Source organism: Ochotona princeps, chromosome 2, assembly GCF_030435755.1.
Source record: "Ochotona princeps isolate mOchPri1 chromosome 2, mOchPri1.hap1, whole genome shotgun sequence".
Taxonomy (NCBI): Eukaryota; Metazoa; Chordata; class Mammalia; order Lagomorpha; family Ochotonidae; genus Ochotona; species Ochotona princeps.
The window spans coordinates 71,286,280-71,310,641 of NC_080833.1; the positions used below are offsets into that span (position 1 = coordinate 71,286,280).

General features: G+C 38.9%; 1 protein-coding gene across 6 annotated transcripts in view; it reads right to left on the reverse strand.

Moving 5' to 3' along the window:
- Positions 1-2,070: 2,070 nt before the first annotated feature.
- The window catches only part of SSX2IP (SSX family member 2 interacting protein), a 36,552-nt gene continuing 14,260 nt past the window's right edge, over positions 2,071-24,362 (reverse strand). The window contains exons 2-14 of one of the 6 annotated variants that reach the window (XM_058658687.1): positions 21,953-22,073; positions 20,683-20,852; positions 19,405-19,617; positions 17,326-17,436; positions 14,380-14,515; positions 12,871-12,946; positions 12,608-12,785; positions 11,246-11,396; positions 9,435-9,571; positions 8,945-9,118; positions 7,353-7,467; positions 6,728-6,893; positions 2,071-2,349 (exon numbers count right to left, since the gene is read on the reverse strand). In XM_058658687.1, coding sequence (XP_058514670.1) covers positions 2,172-2,349; positions 6,728-6,893; positions 7,353-7,467; positions 8,945-9,118; positions 9,435-9,571; positions 11,246-11,396; positions 12,608-12,785; positions 12,871-12,946; positions 14,380-14,515; positions 17,326-17,436; positions 19,405-19,617; positions 20,683-20,852; positions 21,953-21,983 — 1,836 coding nt within the window. In that variant the 5' untranslated portion in view covers positions 21,984-22,073 and the 3' untranslated portion in view covers positions 2,071-2,171. Of the gene's footprint in view, positions 2,350-6,727; positions 6,894-7,352; positions 7,468-8,944; positions 9,119-9,434; positions 9,572-11,245; positions 11,397-12,607; positions 12,786-12,870; positions 12,947-14,379; positions 14,516-17,325; positions 17,437-19,404; positions 19,618-20,682; positions 20,853-21,940; positions 22,074-24,362 lie in introns of all 6 variants that reach the window. The other 5 variants (XM_058658685.1, XM_058658679.1, XM_058658672.1 and 2 more) reach the window with 5 other exon arrangements.

A 24,362-nucleotide genomic window follows, 5' to 3' on the forward strand; every position in this document is an offset into this window, starting at 1 on the left:
TTAGAATTAGGAGGAGGACTTCGAAGTGACAGTATTCCATGGTACCATTATCCCATCATGGCTAAACCAGAGACTGCAGTCTGGGTCTGGCATGCTGCATCCACCTGGAAAGCGAAAAGAAAAACAAAACCCAAAGAACTGTGTATGTGTGGTCAGGGGTTTCCAACGTGAGCATCGTGACAGTGCTCTGCGAAGTCCAGGGTAACGAGCAGACTGTTGTCTGCAAATGTCAAATGAGCCTGACTTCCATTTTACTGCTTGTTTGACAAGCAATTTTCCTTTCAGATAACAAGGTTCTCTTTAAAATGGAAACACACAACAAAAACAGCTACCGATTGTTTAAAAATTACTGTCATGAAATACAGTGTTCTCTTGCGAGGTGGGCACTGAAAGCCGGAATATTCACAGTTGGCAAACATGACATGGAAACCTCAGGTGGTGGTGATGGTGAGGCATTCCTGACAAGCACATCGCGATTTTTTAAATTTACCTTTCTTTGATCATGTTATTGCTAAACAACAAAATAACTAGAGCTCAGCCGAGTCTCCTCCTTTGGGACATGGCAGTGTCTCTGAAATTCCATCACATCTGTAATATTCTATATAGTAAAGAAGTGGTCATGCATCAAGCTGAAGGCAGTGAGTGACTAATGTTTAAGAGGCAGCAGCTCAGCCTAAATATATTATGTTACAAGTTATAAGATACTCTTAATGTTACCCTATCAGCCCTAAAAATATGGCTGACGCCACCCAACTCCAAAGAGTCGCATGTAAGTAAACAGATGGCACAAATAGGCGATTTTGGGGAGGGGGGCAATACAACAAATTTAGATGGAACAACCACAACAGGGTTTGGGAGTGTAAGTGGTTGAACTGCTAGAAGATGGGCAGGCAGATGGCCCTGACTACTCAGACAGGATCTGTGTCAGCATCTATGTACAAAGACAAGCAAGGGTAGGCACTTAAAGCTTTCTGATGAAAATTTGGGACCTACAGTAATATTACTATCAGTATTAAGATGCTTTTCTTGAAGAAACATGCAATCAGGGACATTAGAGAGACAGCAGAGTCTAAGACGTCTAAGACTGTTCTGAAAATGCAATGACAAAAGATTGTCCAGAGAACATGGATTGTAAAATACATTGTCATTGTTCTTGAGCATCAGTGGGGTCTCATTGAGAAAAAATTATTTTAAAATTATTGGCAATGATACAAAGCCCTAGCTGGTACAGAAATTACTAAATTGGGATTCATCTGGTAAGGAAAATAACACCATCCAGATATCTTAACTATCTTCCATCATCCAAATACCTTAAACCAATATTCTTAGATTGTTCCATTCAAAGCCATTTTTTGTCTTGCCCCATACTCTAAAATCAATAGTCCTTTAAAGGTTATAATATTCTACATATATAAAATAAAAATCTAATGTAAAAAATCTCAAAAATGTAATATTAATAATGTTGATTATCTAAAGAACTCTGCTTCATGGTGCAACTTTGACTATATATCATCCAGATGAATTAAAAAAAATTTTAAATGCAATGTGGCAATGGACCTAACATATCTATAAACAGAATTTAACCAAAAAATTTTTTATTGGCATGAAATGCTATACTTACGGTTGTGCGAAATCTCTATATCTTAAAGCCTTTTAACATAATCATGTGTATCTATATACAAAACATACATAACTTTCACTTTATTTAAAACATATGAAAGAGGTAATTTCAAATCACACTAAACATAATAAATATAGAACTTGCTTTGTTAAAAATCTACAGTATACATTCAAGTAAAGACTAAACTTCCAATTCCAACTATATTTGAGACAAAAACATTTACAATAATTGATTTCCTAAAAGTGCTGTTTTTATTACCTCTAAGAGGAAACTCATTCTAGTGCTTTGTTTCTACCCCAACACCTTACATTCCTTTATTCACAGAACCAGATGCTTCTGTTACTATAAATACATGTCCAAAGCTTTTAGATCTGTTTAAACAGATTTCATGTTTCAGCTCTTTGGGGGAAGACAGGGGAGTCCAAACAGATCACTCAGACCACCTGAAGTCATCAGAGATGACAAACTTTATGATATACCCTGTACCCTGTTTTCAACTCAGATGTGAAGTTGGATGAACAGGTTCATGAAGACATCATGGCTGGCGAGTCTAAGGTAAGTCATCTTTCTCCACATGAGCATTTGTGAAGGGGGAGAAGCAGCCACTGTAGCCACCTTCCTGGGATCCAGGTCTCGACACCATACTCCACTTCTGATTTGCACATTCTCGTCCCACTTGATTTGGCTTAGTTTCTTCAGGAGTTACATTAAGCACATTGATTGAACTGTTGGAAACAAAAGATCGATCTTCGTTAAGTCTCCCCTGTTCCTCATACACTTTAGGTACAACTGAATGCATCTGAAGTCCCATGGCCCCTCTGCCCTGTGCCAAGGATATTTTGAAGACACATCATCAAGAACATTAAACAGGGGGCTTGGCAGCATGGCCTGGTGGCTAAGGTCCTCGCCTTGATCCCATATGGCCGCTGGTTCTAATCCCGGCAGCTCCACTTCCTCTCTATCTCTCCTCCTCTCAGTATATCTGACTTTGTAATAAAAATAAAATAAATCTAAAAAAAAACAAAAACAAAAACAAAAAAACCAACATTAAACAGAACAGCTTCAAACAGCCTCACTGGCCAGTTTTATATCTCACTTAACTATCGACCAATCTATTTATCCTTAAGTCTGTTCTGAATCACATTCCCAAACAAAACTTAAGGTGGACAGAGCACATGTGAGATTTTCAGCTGACATTCCACACACTGCTTTCTGCCACTATTTCCAGATCTCTAATGTGTTTTTCCGTATTTTTGCTCACGCACACCTACTATGTCTATCTGTCTCTCTAGATATTTAATGAAAACCTATACCACCATGGGGGGAGGGTTTGGGGAGGGGTGGGGAAAATCCCAGTACCTATGAAACTGTCATGTAATACAATGTAATTAATGCATAAATTAATTCAAAAAATGCAATAAAAATATTAAAAAAAAAAGAAAACCTATACCAGTAATTCAGAGATTACACATTGAGGACAGATTATTTAGGTTGAACCGGTCTCAAGACAAAGAAATCTAGTTAACTGATTAATAATCTGTGAAGTACAGGGAATGAATGACACATTTTTACCAATTGCATATATAGCATATTTTTTCACAGAAACTTTTCTAAATGTACATTATTGTATGATTTTTCTTTACCCTAACCTGACCTCATAATGCAGCAATCTTAAGAAACTTAAATTACTTCTAATTCTAAAAGCTTAATCAAAATTTCTGATTACGCAGATTTATCCTTTATAAAAAAATTGCTTCCAATGAGTCAGTCCCCCAAATCCCAATTCCTCAGAGCTGTCACAGCCAAGTTCTGTAAGTAAGTAAGAGAGTTACCATGAAGACATAGCCTATCCACAGAATTCTCTTCTACAGTGAAGGAGCAAAGAGGTCACTACCGTAGACATTATTTTGCTGTTTTCTAAATATAAACCCAAATCCAAGTTGCTCCAGGAGCTAGAGATCCCAATTCAAATAATTTACCATTTCAAGAAATCAATGTGAAGCTGCAAGGCTTTTCTATTTTTCACATGACTCCTTTATGTTTTGTTCTGAGCCGCGGGAACAGCCCGTTTCTTAAGCACCAACATCTTATTTTCTATGCTATGGATGCTGGCGAGGCTAGGCTTCAGAACATGAGAAACAAAAAGCATTCTTACAATACATTTCTGATCACATCTTTTTCTCCCATAGCCTGTCACTGAAGGTTTACAATGTACTATGTACTAAGTGTCTTATATATATTGACAGTTAATTCACAATGCCCTTTGACAAGAGCACTTAAACACTGGGTGTTTTATGCTTATTAAACTCAAAGCAGGGCCCAGCGGCGTGGCCTAGCGGCGAAAGTCCTCGCCTTGAAAGCCCCGGGATCCCATATGGGCGCCGGTTCTAATCCCAGCAGCTCCACTTCCCATCCAGCTCCCTGCTTGTGGCCTGGGAAAGCAGTTGAGGACGGCCCAGTGCATTGGGACACTGTACCCGCGTGGGAGACCCGGAAGAGGTTCCAGGTTCCCGGCATTGGATTGGCGCACATCGGCCCGTTGCGGCTCACTTGGGGAGTGGATCATCGGATGGAAGATCTTCCTCTCTGTCTCTCCTCCTCTGTGTATATCTGGCTGTAATAAACTGAATAAATCTTAAAAAAAAAAAAAAGATATCTTTAAAAAAAAAAAAACTCAAAGCAACACCTCTGAGGAATATCTCATAACCAAAATAATTGTGTCAGGTAAAAAATTTCAAACACAAAAAGACTACTGAGACAATTTTGTTACACTATCCTTAAGACATAAAATGCATTATTTCCAAATGGTGACAAGGAATCTGTGTCAAATTTGGGAATTTCTGTAATAGCCTGCATGAACAAATTCTTACATTATCTTTTGTCTATAAACTTCTGCTTCCCATATGTGATATATCAGTCAACCTGTTGATTCTAACTTCAAAATATACGCCAAATTTAAGCATTTCTATCTTTACATTATGGTTGTTGTCCAAATTACCATTTCTCATTTCTGTTCCAATACTGTTTTCCTGGTTTATATCACTGACTCCTAAAATCCTTTTTTCCTAAAATAAAAACAGCATACTCTATTTAAAACTTGAAATTGTTTCCAAGCTTCTATTTAAAACTCTCCAATGCTTTTCCATTGCTTTTAGAACAATATTTGATCTGTAAATATAGACTAAAATTCTTTACAGATTTACTCCAAATGTGTGTGAGTGAGCGACAGAGAATGCACAAGTGAAGTGGAATAAGGTTTTATATAAATAATACTGCTCACAAGCCAGTAACTGCTGAGCAGGGGACAGGTTTTGTGGTGTGATGACTGTAGTCTTGCCTCCCTATCTGATTCCAGCTTCCTTCTGTGTACACTGAGAGCCAACATGATGGCTTAAGTAACTTAGTTCCTGATACCCACGTTTGGAAACCCAGATGGAAGCCCTGGCTTCACCTCGCAAATGTGCCGTCCTGCCTCAGGATCCCTGCAGTTCTGGCAGTCTTCCTGCTCAGCATGTGATACCCCCCAGTGCTGGATTGCAGTCCCCAATCCTCCTTTCTCTGGAAAGCAATTACAAATTGCAGTGTCTTATCCTTCTTTTAAAGAGCTTCATATCTGGTTTTAAAATCTGTTTTATAATTCTTGGCCTGACAGCCAGCTGGCTTAGTACTTAGTTCTACTACACCAATTTCTCTACCACGGGCCAAGTTTGCTTGCAGCCATGACTCTCACATTCCAAGGCACTTGTAAAACCGCAGGCCCTCGGGACCCTGTCTCCCAGCTTAAGAGGAAAGATCATCACTGCACTTGCTAACTTTACCCTTTGATTTTTTTTCTTTTTACTCCTTGCTACCTTCTTTTAATGACATACTTGTTTGAAAGGCAGAAATACAGAGAGGAAGGGAGAGACACACAAAGACATTTTTCACTTGGGGATTCACTCCCCAAATGGCAGGTCAGTCAGCACTGGTACGGGACAAAGGGACCCTAGCACTTGCGCTATCATTTGATGCCTCTCCCTGAGGCATGCATCAGCAGGAGGCTGGCCTGGAAGCACAGACTAGCTGGAATTTGCTCCCAGGTCCTGCGGCACAGGTGAGAGTTTTCAGAAATGGCTTAACACATTACACCAAATCTGTATCTACTGCTCTTTCTTTACTAAGAATACTCTTTGTTTCCTATGCTTAGTTCAAAATTAATCTTGGCATCGGCTCTGAAGCAGGGTACTGACACTGTATCTAAGAAAAAGATGTATGGGGCAGGCACTGTGGTGTTGTAGATCGAGCCTCTACATGCAGTGCCATCATCCCATATGGGTGGTGGGTGTTGGTTCAGGTCCCTGCTGCTCCACTTGCAATCCAGCTTCCTGTTAATGTGCCTGGGAAAGCAGTGAAAGACAGCCCAAGTCCTAGGGACCCTACACCCAACATGGGAGACCTGGAAGAAGCTCCAGGCTTCTGGCTTCAGACAGGTCCAGCTCTGGCTGTTTTAGTCATTTGGGGAGTGAACTAGTGGATAAAGAACACTTTCTCTCCTCTAACTATACCTTCCAGATGAAAATAAATAACAAAGAATGAAAAGGAAAAGGAAAAGGAAAGGAGCAAGAAAGGAAGGAAGGAAGGGAGGGAGAGAGGGAAAGAAAATCATGTAGGGACAGAGAAAGCTATTTGTAGAATGAGGAAATCAATCTATTGAGCTGGCTTTGGGGCACTGAAGGTAAAGCCATCACTTGTGATACAGGCTTCCCATCCCCATTCAGTTCCCGGCTAATGCCTGGAAAAAGGAGCAGAGGACAGGCCAAGCCCTTGGGCCCCTGCTAACCATGTGGGAGAATCAGATGAATTTCCTAGCTCCCACCTTCGGCCTAGCTCAGTTTTGGCAGTTGTGGCCATCTGGGGAATAGACAAGTGGATGGAACCTCTGTCTTAGCCTTCTCCCCCTCTCTGGAACTGTTTCAAATAAATAAATCTTCAAAAAAAAATCAATCAACTAAACTCCTCTTCAAAGTCTCTATTATCACCAATACAACAGATAGACCATTTTTTCCTTAACAGTACAAGTTAAGCAGTTTGAAAACTGAGCGAGAAAAATCTCCCACGGACAAATACCTATGTTCAGACACACAGGAACGTGTCTGGCAAAAGTCTGAAGTAGAAGGTGAGGCAGGAAGAGACTGAGTCAGCTTAGATGTGCAAACTGGAGACCCGTTAGGTACACCGTGAGGCTTCTTTTGCCGCAGCCTTGAGGGCATTATAAGATTGTCCTGGTCAGAACCTGCTGAAAAAAAATGCAGGGGTGGAAGGGTACGGGTGTGGGGGGTGCAAAAGCAGTGCATATTAATGATGAAGCATTAAATACAGTCAAGGCAACTAACTGGCATGAGTCATTAGAGTTCTGAGGGAGGTAAAAAAAAATAAAAAATGTTAATTTGAATTTCACTAACTGTGATTATTCCTACACATTCTGCAAATATTTAGAAGGAACTACATTAAAAAATACTTCTAGAATGAGAATAGTCAAAACGGACATTGTGACACATTTAGAACAAAGTTACTTTATTATGCACAGTTTTCCTGTCATTTCCAGTTTGACAACAGTAAACAAAATATTAAAGTTGACTTTTAGTTCCAGTTAAAGAGCTCTTATTGGTGATCTTCGTAGTTTTATGTTAATAACCTATGTGCTTTATTTAAGTGTGTTTTCAGACAGGAGTTTATGAGAAGGCACACTTACTTCCTGAGAAGGCACTGAAAAGTTTCACATTTTCTGAGTTCTGGTGGTCAAAGGTAGTCATGTTTAAAAACTGCTGCTTTAACCAACTGGCCCGTTCTTCTTCAAATGCCTTTCTCTACCATCAAAAGCAAACCAAGGAAACAACGATCAGTATGTCAACATCCACACCGTTGCCATTTTATGTGATTTCTCTAGTTGTCTGTATTTGCTATCTGCCTAACTGGACCTATATATGTTTTAGAATAGGACAGTGGCCGATAAAAGTCACTATGACACCAGCACCCCTTATATGCACTGGCTCGAGTTCCAGCCTCTCCACTTCGGTTCCAATTGCCAACTAATGCGTCTGGCAAAAACATCAGCAGATGACCCACGTGCCTGGGTCCCTGCAACCATGCGGGAGATTTGGACAAGGTTCCTGGCTTCCTATTCTGGCCTCTCCCAGCTCCAGCCAATTAACTATTTAGCAAATGACCCAACATTGGGTGGGAGATCTCTCTCTCTCTAACTCTGCACCTCAAATAAATACATAAAATTTTAAAAATTGAGTACATTAGGTAATTCAAAGGATAAATTCTAAAAATAAAACTCAAGCAATAAAGCAAAATCCTGAAATGTTCTTCTCAGGAGTGCAAGTGAGGATAGAGGAGCACATTTTCTCACTTCGTACCTTTTGGTATGAATTTAAATTTTTTTAGTTATATTCAGATGTTAATTTCTCTATTTTTAAAAGGGCAATAAGAGAAGGTTCCAAAAAATTGACGAAAAATAAAATTAAAAGCTGCAAATTTTCCATGAGGGTTTTGAGGCCCCTCCTACCAAAAAACAAAACAAAGCAAAACAAAACAACAAAAGAAGCCATCAGTAGAAGTGCACTATAAATACAACAAACCACATCGTTACTGAACTCTTAACACATGCAGCCCTGCGGGAAGGACTAGAGATGGAGACAAAATGCTTTTGGGTACACTGTCTTCTGATGCCCACACTACTGTGATGGTTAAATGACAGATGCCCCAAAGATGCCTTCTCCTGTGTGAAACTACACACTCAACAGTAGGAAGCCAATTTGAAAGAATGATGAAATGCTAAATAGTTTTTAAAAAAAATTTCATTTTTAAATCTGGTCAGGTGAAAAAGATAATACTCCAGGGGCTGGGGACAAGCTATGGCACTGGCATCCCATGCAGACGCTGGTTCCATTCCTGGCTGCTCCACTTCCAATCCAGCTCCCTGCTAATGTGCCTGGGAAAGCAGCAGAGGATGGCTTAGTGCTTGGGCCTCTGCACTCACGCAGGAAACCTGAAGAAGCTCCTGATTCCTAACTTCAGAGCAGCCCAGCTCTAGCCAGCACTGGGGAGTGACAATGCAAGAGATGGAAAAACTCTGTCTCTTCTTCTCTGTGACTCCGGGCCTTTCCAATTAAAAAATATGTCTTTAAAAAATTCTGAATTCTGATAGTTTATATACTCAGCCTTTCAGCTGAAATACTTAAGAAAAAACCAAGATAGCAAAGAAGCAATTAACAGCAGAATGTAGAGTAGCCTACTGATGACCCGCCCCTGAATTTTCATGAATCCCACAGTTAATACCTCCAAGCCTAGGCGAATAGCAGCCTCTGTAAAGCTTCTTCGTTCTCTCTCAAAATTCTTTTTCTGCTCTTTAAAAAGAGACCATTCTTCTTTGAGGCGTTCTTTTTCTTCTAACAAATAACAGTCTCGTAATAGTGAAGTGGTATCATCATCACATGCAGTAGCGAGCTGCTGCTATTAAATTTTAAAATTTAGTAAGTCCCAACAACACTCCAACAAGCCAAAACTAAAGCAAGGGACGGCAGGTTAAGCTTTAGTAAAAAGACTGAAATTAAACAAAATCAAGCGGGATTCTCAATGCCCAAGTGGTACTAAGTCAACTAGCAAAGCATGAACTATTAAAAGAACGGTAACATATTTATTAGCAAACAACAGTTTAGACTGGAAAAATGTTGTATACTTGTATCAAATACAGGAATGAAAATCTAGTAAGAGTATAAAACTCTGGCCTTTCAGAGTGGAACAGCTTTGAAAGGTAATTCACATTTACCTGTAAAAGTTGTTGTTGAGTTTTAATCATTTCTTTACAGTGCTGAATTTCTAATTCTAGTTTTTCAGTTTCTTGTTCATGGTCTTGTCGTGATATTACATCTTCATCATTAAGACCTTCTACATGTACCTTAGAAACTAATGCACACAGAGAAAAAAAAGGCAAATGCTTAACAGCTATCATTAAGTCTTCGGTATTTTGAGATACATATTTTAAAATCAAGACTTTAAACTTCCCTCTTTCTAGAATCTAACAGGTTTTCTAAAATGGAGTTTTTTTCTTTGGCCTGTTACAATTTCCCAAGCTGGGGCTGATGCGGTGATGTAACAAGCTAATCCTCCACCTGTGGTGCTCGCATCCCATACAGGCACCAGTTTGTGTACTGGCTGTTCCATTTCCGATCCAACTCCCTGCTTGTGGCCTGGGAAAGCAGCAGAGAATGTCATAAGATTGTGCCTCCGAACGCAGGAAACTCAAAAGCAGCTGCTGGCTTCCAACTCTGGACTAGATGGGTCAAGCTCTAAGCAGTGCAGCCATCTGAGGAGTGAACCAGCAGATGAAGATCTTTTTTGTCTCTCCTTTTCTCTCATTCCATAACTCCAACTTACAAGGAAAATAAATCTTTAAAAAATCCATAGGCTATAAAAATACTAAATGTATATTATCTTAAAACTATGAAAAATTTAAAAAACATAGCATCTAGGTGTTCATAGAACTACACATTTGTATAATTCCAGGATGAAATTATATCCTCACAAAGAGCGCTACTGCCAACATTCAATTGGTAATCTGCATTTATACAATAACATGTGCTAATTAAAAACAGGTGATATGCTACATTCATAGAAGAGAAAAATAACAATATTGCCTCAAATGCAGTGGTATAACTTTTGCTGTGATTAAATTCAACAAATATGAAGTTCAAACACACCTGGTATTGTCAGCAGGCATTGATGACTGAAAAGAATAAAATCTCACGTAAATTAATTTTCATACATAATTTTGCTGAGTATTTTTTATTATGTAAAGTTGGCATTGAGCTGCTGGTTTTGACAATTTAAACTGCATTTTCTTTAAACAGACTTCACTATTGAGCATAATCTAATTTTCCTGACTGAAAAGTATGCAAAATATACCTAACAAGGCAAAATATCAGAAGTACAGATATTACTGAAGACTGGCACAGTAGGTTAAGCCAATGACTGCAATACCAGCATCTTCATATGGGTGTGAGTTCAAGCATCAGCTGTTGTACTTCTGAGCCAGGCCCTGTCAATGACACTGGAAAAGCAGTGAAAGAGGCGTGGGCTCCCGCCCTCCGCAAATAGGAGACCAGAACAGAGTTCCATCTAGGCTCCCACCTTCAGCATGGCCTAGCCCTGACTGACGTGGCCATTTAGCAAATGAACCAGCAGATGGAAATACTGCTCTCTCTTGATCCTCTCCTTTGCAACTCTGCTTTTCAAATAAACTGTTAAAAAAAATTTTGCAAAATACAAGAAGCAAAAGGTCATACTACATGATGCCAAGTATTTCTTGATTTACAAGATTAATAAAAAAAAAAAAGGTTCAAGTCTCTTGTCTCCACTGCATGAGGAATTAAGAGTAGTTGGAAACACAGCACTCTCTTTTAAAGAGAGCCACATGGAGCGTGTGTACTTTTCTTAGTGAGATTCAAACCCCATGTGTAAAAGCAGGCACCATCTTGCTTTCAGATCACCAGACTGAGCTACAGTGCAGAGTCTGCACCCACAATGTGGCTTTCCACTGAGCCTCACGACTCACTTCACATGCAGAGAAGCAATAGCTACCTTGGTTATCGAGCTTTTCGACATGACTTTTCAGAATTCTCCACTGTTTCCTGATGCTGTTGGTAAGCTGCTCTCTCACGGTCTCACAGGAAAGCTCCCACATGCTCTCTCTGTTCAGTTCCCCAGCATCGTCTTCCACATCAGAGGAAGCCTGCAAGGGAGAGAGGTACAAAAGGAAGAGCTCCATGGCTTCAAGCACTCGGGCAGTGTGCAGCAGGCTGACCTCATCACCAGCCTTGCCAATGTCACTGCCGTGCTGTACCTCACACATAGGATGCTTTATGGAAAAAAACAAGGTGAAATGGGCTTATTGGTTTGCTCAGTCTGTGACAGTACAAAATAAATAATCCTCAAATAGAGGTTTAAAGAACAAGTTTTAGTGACTTGCTGGCAATGAACTTTTTCCATCAACACTGCTATTTTCAGACTGTAATCACTAACGTGAACTTCGTGGAACCTGGAATTTAACCGTAGTTGTAAAGTAATGAAGTAAAAAGAATTTCTGCTATTCTGTGACTTTTTTCAGACCTCTGCATTTATCATCCCCCGTGTCAAATGCTTTCTTTCCTCATGTGTTCTGGCTCAGGAACACCAACTCGCTTTTTAAAACCTAAGCCAAATGTCATTTTCTCGTTTCCTTCCTTGGCTGCCCTAATTGGTCTGCTTTACATCTTGCAGCATGCTATGACAGCACCTAACAGATGGAATAAATAATCATGTCTCCCCTTCTCCTCCAAAAAGACAACCTTTAAAAAAAGTTTAAATATTTTTTCTTAAGAGAATAAAACATCATGAACATTCAATAAATTTATGGACCCCATGAGTGCTTGTTTTCCAAAGTTAACCTGAGTTTCACTCTCTATGTAGACTTCACGATGTTTTAACTAAATCCAAAGGGCACCTGGCCCAGCATCCTTGCCAGAAGCTGTTCCACTGAGGCCATAAAGCTCGAGCAGGCCAGATTTTGATGTTAGTCCTAGTTCTACTGTATGTAATGCTGAGCAGTAACCATCGTGCTTCAGAGTCCCCATCTATAAAACTGCACTAAGCATGGCATTAAAGTCATTAAATTACTATAATATTTGACATACTTTTTCATATGAGAAATGTGATCAAATTAGACAATGCTTATAATGTGTTTATCACAGTGCTTAGTACAAAGGAAGTCCCCAGAAGGTCACCTCCATGATTTCCCAGGCATGTCTGCAGAGATGGTTACATGGTTGTCATGGAAACTGAAGGCTGCACATCACCAAGTATCCCTTACTCCTAAAACCAATCAGGCCCTCCTTAGAATTCCCATCCGGAGTTTGACCGTTGTATGCAGCAATCTGAGACTGTATTGGGGGGGGGCCCACTTACAGTTCCTGTACCATCATCTGCTCGTTCTCTGGGTTTCTTTTTTTGGGGAGAAAGAAGAGAAATCATTTCCTTTTTCATTTGTTGAAGAACCTTCTTAAGTTCAGCATTTTCCATTAGGATTTGTTTCTGACGATATTCATAATCATTTAAGAGAATTTTATACATTTCGTCTTCATTCCTGAGAAAGAAATCGTTGAATATGAAAATATAGCATAGAAAAAAGTTAAGTCTGATTAAATCTGTCTAGTTCTGTCAGACTTTACCTGGCTTCGGTTTTACCAGTCCTCCAGGAGCCTCTTTTTCCATCTGCTCTCCCCACATAATTTAAAACGTCCATGGCTACACAAACATGAACACACAAAACAAATTCTTACCATACAAATACAGGTGTTGACAACTCTAATGCAATCTAAACACATCAGGGGTCAGCTTGGCAGATAACTTAAGATTTACCTCAAACAGCCTAATTTCAAATTCTAGTTTTACTGCCTGAAAGTACTGAAGTAGGTTAAATCTGTGTCTTCATTGATATGGTAAGAATAATAAAAGTGGGCACCAAAGAAGAGTTAAGAATACTGAAAAAAATATTAAACCACATATTACAAGTGAACAAAGCATCCGGCCCCCTGCAAACATTATGAAATTGCTGCTTCCAATTGATATGGACTGGGAAACAGCTAAGCCCTTATCAATGGGTTCTGTTTCTATACTGAACTATTTCAAGCTTTTCTAACTAGATGTTATTTCTACACTCCTAGCACTTCACCCTGCTCTCTCATTCATCAAAGAATGAATACAAGGCTAACCAACCTTAAAAAGCAATGTTTTCTGAAGACATAAGGTTTATTAACTCAGAACACTTAAAGATCACTCCATCTTGTCTTAACTGCTTAATAGTTTTCAATGGTTTTCAAAATAAAACATTCGAGTGACTGCACCATCTCTGCTACGAAGAACAACAGTGATGCTTGCTGACAGCAGGCAGAGCTTACTGTGTCACGGCCTGAAACAGATGTTCACCCGTGGGTGCAGAAACCCAAGCTCAGCTTAGTTAGGAGAGACAACTGAGGAATCCCACTGCAAAATGCTGGTAGAAGCCTGCATGAAATGCATACAGGAACCACACCTCAACGAACAAATGTAGCTTTCTTGTTCCTGAATTATATCTGGCCAGCACAAACTGTGTTGTATAGCTCCACTTTTGTGTATGTGTTGGTTTAGTTCATAATCTACACTGTTTACTTGAAATGATGCATATATTTATGCTGAAATGGTTGTCAATTATAGTTGGAGAACAACATCAGAAAAAATGTATTTGACACACATAACTTGTACAGTCTAGCCCTACAACTAAGTGCTTCAGAATGCACTTAAACTTAATGAAAGGAACTCAACTGACATGAATGATTTGATCCAAGAACAATTTTATGAAGTTAATTCCAAATTCATTTTTTTGATACTTGGAAATTGATGCTGGTTTTTCATAGTACTGGTTCTTTTCTTTGGAAGACTAGATTGTCCCCAGCTCTGTGCTCCTCTAGGATTAACACGATTCCAGTTACGTTAAAACAGCATGTGCAACTAATGCAGCAAAGCAAAGTAACTTTCACAAAGCAGTTGTCTATATTTCTGGCTTATACAGATGAAGACCATCTAAAACCAATTGCACAAAGCATGAAAATACTGCCTCAACAGTTACTGAGCTGAATCCTTTCACATTTCTTAGCATAACATTAATGTACTCCTACAGTTGTACTCAGCCAGTTGCTTACCTATTTTTTTATCCTTTTTGTTCATCACCAGCTGATGTAGACGTTCCTTTAATTTATTGTATTCTCGTTCTTTTCTTTTCATATCATGATTATACTGAGTAGCTCTACTTGCAATGATACTTTGTAATTTTTGTACCTGAAAAAGGCATTTTCTATCAAATGAGGGTTGATGAACCTAGTTAAAATCCACATTCAAAAGCAAGCAATCCCATTATTTATCTCTTCATGTTAATAGTTATAAAATTCTGGAATGATGCCTCCTTGTCCATAACCACAGGAAACCATTCCTTAAGATATCATTAAATTTGGGGTTAATATTGTGAATAAGTGTGTTAAGCTACTACTTGCAATACTGGAATCCCAAATGGGTGTGAGTTTAAGTCCCAACTGCTTCACTTTTTTTTTTTTTTAAAGATTTATTCAGTTTATTACAAAGTCAGATATACAGAGGGGAGGAGAGACAGAGAGGAAGATCTTCCGTCCGATGATTCACTCTCCAAGTAAGCCGCAACGGGCCGGTGCGCGCCAATCTGAAGCCGGGAACCTGGAACCTCTTCCGGGTCTCCCTCTCGGGTGCAGGGTCCCAAAGCATTGGGCCGTCCTCGACTGCTTTCCCAGGCCACAAGCAGGGAGCTGGATGGGAAGTGGAGCTGCCGGGATTAGAACCGGCACCCATATGGGATCCCGGGGCTTTCAAGGTGAGGACTTTAGCCGCTAGGCCACGGTGCCAGGCCCAGCAACTGCTTCACTTTTAATCCAGCTCCCTGCTAATGTGCCCTGAGAAAGCAGAAAATTGTGGCTCAAGTGCTTGGACCCTTGTGGCCCACATGGAAGAAGTGGATGGAGTTCTAGGCTCCTGGTTTCAGCTTGGCTCAGCCACAGTCACTGCAGCCATTTGGTGAGGTAAATTACTAGATGTCAGACATATTTCTCTTTCCCTCATTTTCTTTAACTCTGCCTTTCAAATAAGTAAATAAATATGTTTTAAAAAGACACAACTAAGTGAACATAAAGTTTTGATTTTCTTAATTTCCAGACATATCAAATTGCTAAATTATATACGACACCTTTTATTCCATAATTTCTGATAAGGCAGAAAATAAAATCTAAATTCAAAGATGATTAAGGCTTCATCTAAAACTAAAATGATTTATCACATCATCTGGAGTGACATCCTTATACCTACTTGTATTCACTTCTCATCAATTTATGACAATATCTATCAGCCAGTGGCACATGGTATCAGGTAAACTGCTCTCAATAAGCAGTGAGTCAGGCTGGTGCATTGGCTCAGCTAGCTAATTCTCCACCTCCAAGTGCCACATGTTATATGGCACCAGTTTATATCCTGGCTGCTCTACTTCCCATTTATCTCCATGCTTATGGCCTGGGAAAGCAGTGGAACATGGCCCTGCACCCGCACAGGAGATCCAGAGGACGCTCCTGCCTTTGGATCGGCTCAGTTCTGGCTATCGTGGCCACTGGCGGAGTGAACCAGTGGATGTAAAATCTTTCCATCTCTCCTTCTCTCTGTAAATATGCCTTTCCAATAAATATAAATGAATCTTAAAAAAAAAAAAAAAACAAAAACAGTAAGCCTGTTTAAACCCCTTGGAGTATCCATAATGTGTCAGGTACTGCTGTTCACTGTGTATCTACTACAGCTTCCCAGGCAGCTCCTGACAGGAACCACATTCTATTCTACAGCCACTTTCAACCTCCGCTGGAGACAAATAGATTAATTCAACCACTAACAAAGATGGATCAAACTAAGTGTAAGCAAAAAAACAAATTAAAATGCTCTGAAACACTTTCAGGGATGGATACACACACACACAGAGATATATACACAAGCACATATACATTTTTCTGTAGTTTGATAATGCAACTATTATTTTGTTAAGAGATTAACTTCCCACTTACTAAATATACTACTAAAAAACAATGTTATAAAATGTATCTACTTAAATTACTTTAAGGGCCTTTTTAAAGAAATACTTGTCCAAAAGTTTTAAATTTTAGTTAAAACCTATAAAACACTGAAATTAAGTTATATTTGTACAGTTATTACATGATTAGGAGTCAGACTGAAGAAATTTTTCTTACATATTTTAAAAATATTTTCAAATGCATTAATTCTATAGGTCTAAATAACCACCAAAATAGTAACTAAAATTATCGCAAAAGATTTACTATTTTCTAAGTAACTACTAGTAAGTAACCACTGTAGCTGTATCTTTTCCTTAGAAATAAGACTTGTAATGTAAATCGTTTATACAGCATTGTAGTCAGACTGGATGAGCAATGCTAATATTTAAGATACTGTTAAAAGATCTATGGCGGGGATCCTTACAGTTATAGCAGAGAATGACAGAGCTGTACTTGCAGACCCTTGTACCCAGAGAAAGAGACAGTGAATTTGAATCCAGGAAGGACAGGACACTGAGTAATCCTTATCCCAAATACCTGGAACCAGAAGTGTTTCAATTTTTGGATCTGGGAATATTTGTGTACATATGAGATTTCTTGATGGAATTCAAGTTCAAACACAAGTCTCTCATACACAAAGGCTGAAAGTAACTTAAGATAATACTTTCAGAATTTATACAATGTTTTTAGTAATTTAGTATACAATTATTTTACTAAGCTGTCCTGATTGTGACCCACTGCATGAGGGCAGACATGGATTTTAGCATTTAGGATTTTAGGGTTAGGATGCTTAACCTATACTGCATCAGATGGATCTGCTGGGGGCAGGATTAGAGGGCTGTGGAGGAAGGGGATTGCCAACCTTCTAATTAAATATGATGCCATCTTATACAAAGATCTCCAAATACTAATTAAGATACAGGATGGATAAAAGGTTCACTGTTTTCTAAATTAAGATGGCCATCATAGCCACACAGATCACTCACACACAATTTCACACTTCACTTACACACTCACCTCATCTTTCTCATTTTTTAGCAGCTGATGCAAATTCCTGTTCTTGCACTGTAACTGTCTGTCTCTTTCCTGAAGCCCAATCATTTCTCTCCTGGAGGCTTCCAGCTGTTCCTAAAACATCCACAGGTAACTCTGATTAGCAATAACAAAGGATTCAGAACAACTGAATTCTTAAAAGATTAACAACAAGAAATTACAAACACCGTTACAAAATCTGTTGGGTAAAATTGAAGATTTGTAGTTATCGATTTATTAAAAGAAATCATATGTTCTACACTATAAAATGCAAATTTACACATTAAATTTTATTGAAGGTATTTAATCACAACAGAAGTATTTATTTAATGTATTACACACACACACAAGCTTAAGAGATCTTCCCCTACATCATCTTGCTGCCACTGAGCATCGTTAAAGTCACACTCCTTTCCTTCCAGTCTCAAGCAGTCACAACACCACCATCAGGAAAGAGGCATCTTCAACCCACCACTCTTACGGCCCCAAGTCCATCCTTCATGAAATGCTTCACCAAATCCCATTCTTGGTATCCCCATTGGCACTCCCTCAGTTCCAGTCCAAACCTTCCACGAAAACCAGCTAACAGATATCCTTTTTCTCATCTGGGTTTAAAAGTTCCCTACCTCTAACCCAAACACAACTCTCCACCCCTCTAATTTTTCCACACTACGACCAGAATGGTACTCACATGATGCCTTCCTCCCATTTACAATTCCTCAGTGCATCTGTTTTCTGAACAATGCCTTTTACACTATGCGCAGCTCAGGCTCCGCTCTTACTCATCACACTCCCCGGTGCCCACAGAGCTGCCTGGGTTCTGTGAAAGTGTGCTCTCTCACAGCTCCCCCAAGGCTTTTACACAACTTGCCTGAAATGTCTTTTTGCAAACACTAGCAAATTCTTACTTTATTCTTCAAATATCAGAGTAAGTGTTACTCTTTGTGAAGCCTTCCATACCCCCCTCATCCCCTCCCACACAGCAAAAACAATTAATAAATCAATTACCACTCAATGTGTCTCCTTTCCTTGGACTGTAATCCCCCTGAAAATGGGATTTTTCATATTTGAAACTCAGTGCCTGGTGGTACACAAAACTAAACAAATTCTGCTGAACAAATGAAACAAATCCATATGCTAAATAGACAAACTTTCAAAATCCAAAATAAGAGATTCTGATCCAAGTGAACATCACAAATTGGAAGACATTCTGGAAAAAACATTCTATGTTCTTGGGAGTCCTAACAAATGAAAGTTCCTTAAACCAGGGGTGGGAAGCATCTGGCCTGGGGCCTGTGTAAGGTCAGCAAAAACATATCCTCTGTCCCTGCCAAGACAAATGCAGAAGGGACTCAAATTCAGTAAACCTATTAAGTTACTGATTTTATAAGGCTTACAAATGTTGTTCTAAATACACACACACACACACACATATGCATACACATTTTAGAGAAGGGCATAAATAAGAGAAAGAAAAACGCAAACTAGGAATGTTCAATATTTTAGCATACCAGGACCCTGGCCCTGTAAAAACATCCTTGATACAGAGAAAACTTAAGTTTCTAAAGTACTTTTCTATGTTTTTTCTAGCACTCTAGAGACTTCAAAGAGTTAGAAAATATCTACCTCATTTACTTTATAAAGTTCTAACTTCTTTGGCAAACAGACCTCAAGCATGTTTCTATGGAATTAAATGACACAGCCTCTCAGAGTAACTGAAATTACTTTACTATGCAAGATCGGAGGGAATGGAGGAGGCCATAGTTTCTTCAGAACATAGAGAGTTCCTAACCTTTCTTTGGATTAAGCACAACACTAAATAGTTCATAAAAGCAATGCCCTGGATATAAATATGAGAAGATAATAAAACTGATTTATAAAAACTCAGTTTTACTTACTAGTTGAAGAAAGTGTAAAGCTCCTTAAAATAATACTAAAATTTAATAAAAATGAAAATTCATCATATTAAACTTACTGAACGAAGTTTGATAAAGTGAATGAAAATGTATAGCAGTGAACCTTGTAAAATGGCACAGACACCCAGATTGAAGTGCAGGTTTCTACCTTCAGTTTGGAGTAGCAGTTCTGCAGATGGTCCATGTCACTGCCCAGTTTCAGGTTCTGTGTCTCCACATTCTCCTGAACCAGAAGGTTCTTCCGCTGAAGCACAAGCAGCTCATTCATGCAATTTAAAACAGCAACTATATTTAATTCTCTCTTTGCTTCTTTACCCTTGGACTCTTCGTACAATGAAGGAAAACCAAAAGTAGTCAATTCCTGGTAGGAGAAAATGTTTTCTTAAATGTCAGCTGCAGACAGGGAGTTGTCAAAGGATACAAAATCTCAGAGGGGAAGTTCAAGAGCCCTGTTGTACATTGTGGCTGTCAGTAGCTAACAATGTACTACATCCTTGGAAAATTGCTGAGGAGTACATTTTATGTTTTTCTCACCACAGAAAGTTGTAATGAGGTAATACATATGTGAAAGCTCAATGAGTCACTCCATAATGTTGACATTTTAAAATGTCATGTTGCACAGGATTGACATATATACACACATATATATATGCATATGTATATATAAAATTAAAAAGATAACTTTTTAAGTTGATTATTGGACAACTTAGTAAACAAAAACCTTTTCTGAGAAAAACATGAAAGCATCCTTAAACAGCGAACTTCCAAAGGACTGAGAATCAAGCCCTACAATCCCCTGTGACCTGCAGTAAAGAACTGAGGTTTTTGCAGCAATACAATGAGGGTTACACTCTGCAATGACTTGTCTCCCCACAGATCATGGGCTGGAAGCTTGGTCCCCAGTGTGGTGATGGGACAGGTGGTGCAGCCTTTAGAATGCAAGGCTAAACACAGGATGATTAGGTCATTGGCAGTCATGTGCTTAGAAGAGGTTGCTGTTAGTGTTGCAGTGTGAGTAAAATTCTTGCTGGAGCAGCTGTTATAAAGTGAGGCTAGCCTACTCATTGGGCCTCTATTGCACATAAACAAGTTTCAATACAGTGAATTTTAAGCCCCTAAAACTACAATCTCACTATAATTTTCCCTGTGTGAAGCACCTACCACCCTCAGGTATTTTGTTATGGCAACAGAAGATGGACAGATTCTCAGAATTGGAGCCCTTGGTATTAATGGGGTGGTAGCCAAGCTACTCAAAATAAAAGTTAACCTTAGTCTAGACTAGAACATCATCACAGTACTCTGTCATCCTAATACATTCTAAGTCTCGGGCTACTACATGCTAATATACTCGTACTTGATAAATCTCATGATCATAGCACATTCCATTTTATGATTCAGACTATTTCTTCTTAGATAAACATGTTACCTGATCAAGATATGAAATACTCTGTTCAATATTCTCTTCTGTGCAGAAGGCACTGAAAAAACTGTGAACATTTTTTGATAAAGGTATTGAAGAACATAGCACTTGCTGTGAGTATAAACTTGATGGGGACATCTTTGTTTCTGAGGTATACTGAGAGATATTTTTATTTTCTGAAAAAAAAAATCAACAAAACACAGTAACTAACATAATTTCTATTACCAAAGCTCTTAAAACACTTATTTTTAAGTATCTTCAAATTAAGATAAAGTTCTTTTTATATAAAAACTACCATTTAAAAAATACTACTATTAATGTGGCATTCTTAGCAGGCTTATTAGCTAACAACATACAACCCTAACTTGCACTGCTTTCAGTTGATAAAACTGACAAGGAGTGGGCATTCATTCCCCATTACAGTTTTCAGCTAATGCACACCCTGGGATGTGGTGAATGCTTTGGGCTCAAGATGGATCCCTGCCAGCCATGCAAGAGACCCAGAGTTCCAGGTTCCTTTCTCAAGTCTGGCTCAGTCCTGACTGTTGCAGGTATTTGAAGAGTGAACCAGCGGATTATCAACCCGTTGTCTGTCATTCAAAATACAATTACAAACATTCTAAACTATGAAAAAATAAAACAAAATCCACTTGCCTGTGTGACTCTAACTTTATGTGATTAGAGAAATAAATTAGGAGCCAGTATGGTGGCATGAGTTAACCCACCACTTGCACTGCCAACATCCTGTATGGGCACTGGTTTGAATCCTGGATGTTCCACTTCTAACCTAGTCCTTGCTAATGCACCTGGAAAAACATCAAAGGATGTCCAAAGTGCTTGGGCCCTTATGCTCATATGGGAGACGTGGATGGAGCTCCTGGCTTCAGCACGGCCCACCCCTAGCCATGGCAGCCACTTAGTGATTAAATCAGTTAGCTAGAAGACTCTCTCTGCTCTTCAAATAAAACAGATCTTTAGAAAAAAAATCAGAAAAAACAGAGTAGCCACTGAATATATTTAAAATGCATGAAAATTCCTCCTAAAAATAATACATAGTTATTTACCCAGAGCATTTAGCTCTAGTCATTATGGCATATTCCTAGCTGTCCTTGACAATTTTATTGAAATTGAAGAAAACCAGGCATTTATAGCCATTTATTATACTCTCTAGTAATATCTTCAGTATTTGTAAGTGACTATTTTCATTGAAAAATTCACTTCTATAATGCACACTGCAATTCACATTTACTAAAGACTCAGTTACCTGAGGACAGACCTGGATCTGTAACAGTCATCCAATCTCCCATAGCAATGTCCAGGGTCAGGGGACCTGAGGAACTAATTCAGCAGTGGCGCATGTGGTCCAGCTGCCACCACTCTTTTAAGTAGGCATCTCCCTGAAAGCCAAATGACAGAAAAACAACATCTATTTTAAAACTTGGAAGTCAATATAAAACCAATGCATACGTTGTGTGCACTTCAAAATAGAAAAATTCTGATGATTTCTATGCACAGGAACAGAGAACACAGTATAGCTTAATAAGAATTAAGTTGGGGATAGCGCAATAGTTCAATTGGTTAATCCTCCCCCTGCCAAGTGCTGGCATCCCATATGAGTACCAATACATGTGCCGGCTGCTTCACTTCTCATTTAGCTCTCCGCTTGTGGCTTGGGAGAGCAGAGTATGGTCCAAAGCCTTAGGACCCTATATCCAAGTGGGAGACCCAGAAGATGCTCATTGTTCCTGGTTTTAGATTGGCTCAGCTTCAGCAACCATGGCCATTTGGAGAATCAACCACCAGATGGAGGACCTTTTTGCCTCTCCTTCTCTAAATCTGCCTTTCCAATAAAAATAAATGAATCTTTGAAAAAAGGATTATTATAAGCCTGTATATGAAATACATAAGGACTAAGATGAAAGGTTTCCTAAATCACACTGGGGAATTTGTATTACTTCATATAAAAGATACATGGCATGTCATTCTTTGACTCGCAATATAAACCTAAGGAGAAAAAGTAACAAGTAACATTTCTCTATTACATTCTTTAAAATAGAAGCATAACTCTTATATACACATGAGAAGATGGCATCCTTTTGGCTCATTTTTACTAACTATATTATCAAAACCTTTCCTTTAAATTACAATTCTGGGTGTTGGCACAGATACAGAAAAATGAACACTCCAAAATGCTTTGTTCCAGATTACATTCAGTCGCACTATCAACCACGAACTGGTATGGCAGTATGTATCACAACATTAAAAAGAAAAATGTATCTTGATCCAGAAATTCCACTTTTAAAGTTTTATCCTAGCAAAAGATGAGCTTTTAAGTGTACAAAGATTCACCTGCAGTTTATTTACAATATTAAAAAACTAGAAAGAAGTTATATGTTCTATGGCAGACCAGGTCAATAAATAAAATATTGATAGAAAAAGCACTGTGCTGCCCAGAGACAAGTGTTGTGTGGAATCAGGGTGGCTAGTAAAGTCCCAAAAGGCCAAAAGTACCAAAGATCTCAGTGGATTAAATAAAATACATGCAATCTTCTCAGTCTCCCATTCATGTTTCAATTTACAGATAATAAAAAAAACATTTCTCTACCATAAGAAAACTAATTCAAATAAAATTGTAATCAGCAACTGGCAACTGACTTCATTCTGGGTTGGGGATAGAAAAGGGATGAAGCGCATGCATACAAAGGCGTGCACACATGTACACACAAGGCTATCCTTATTCTATCATTTTTCTACTCATGTACTTAGGAAGAGTCCCCTAAACCTATTTCATGCTTCTCACTGTTCTTAAATGGGTACTTCTTCAGCAAGAAGACTTACACAAGAAAGGGTTTGACTATATCCATAAGAAAGCTGGTTTCTGATACAGCTATAAGTAAAACAGAATGCAAATGGCAATAAACCCATCTACTCTAATGCAATTTCAATTTGGGCAAATTGTTCAACCTCTGAATCCTAGTTTCCTAATTAAAACCTACAGCTTAGTGAGATTTAGTGATGCAACGCATAAGGTAATCAGAAAACCGCTTGATATATAGAGCTCACCAAATGAATATTATTTGTCATCATCATCTAGATACAGGGCTGTTTAGGATAAGTGACAGAACGTAAAAATCTGGAAAACACAGCACTGCTTTTTACAGAAGCTGACCACAGCAGGAGCAGAAATTTGGACTAGGAACAGCAGCATCTTAACGCCCCAGCTGAGTGCATGGGTGCACCCCGAGTGCTGGCTCCGGGCTCCAGGTTCCTGACAATGCAGACCCTGAGAAGAAAGCCATGATGGCTCAAGGGAATGGGTTCCTGGCTCCTGGCTCCCTGAGCTTTGGATCCCAGCCACTGTGGGCCTTAAGAATGGTCAACCAGTACATGGAAGCAAACTCTGATCTTGCAAAGTTAAAATAAGGTTGAATATACATCCTTAGAAGATCTAGAGACAGTTGTCATACACACACACATATTTAAAAAGATGTTAAGCAGTGGGCTACTTTTATGTAACTTAGAGGTCAGAAGAAAAACAGACAAAAGCAGAAACAACCATTTTTCCAAGTCCTTTTGTGCTTTTAAGATATATATATATATAGATATATACATATAAAAGTTTATAGCAGCTAGTTGTATATATACAAAAATTGAGATATCAAGAAAGTAGTTACAGGATGTGGTTA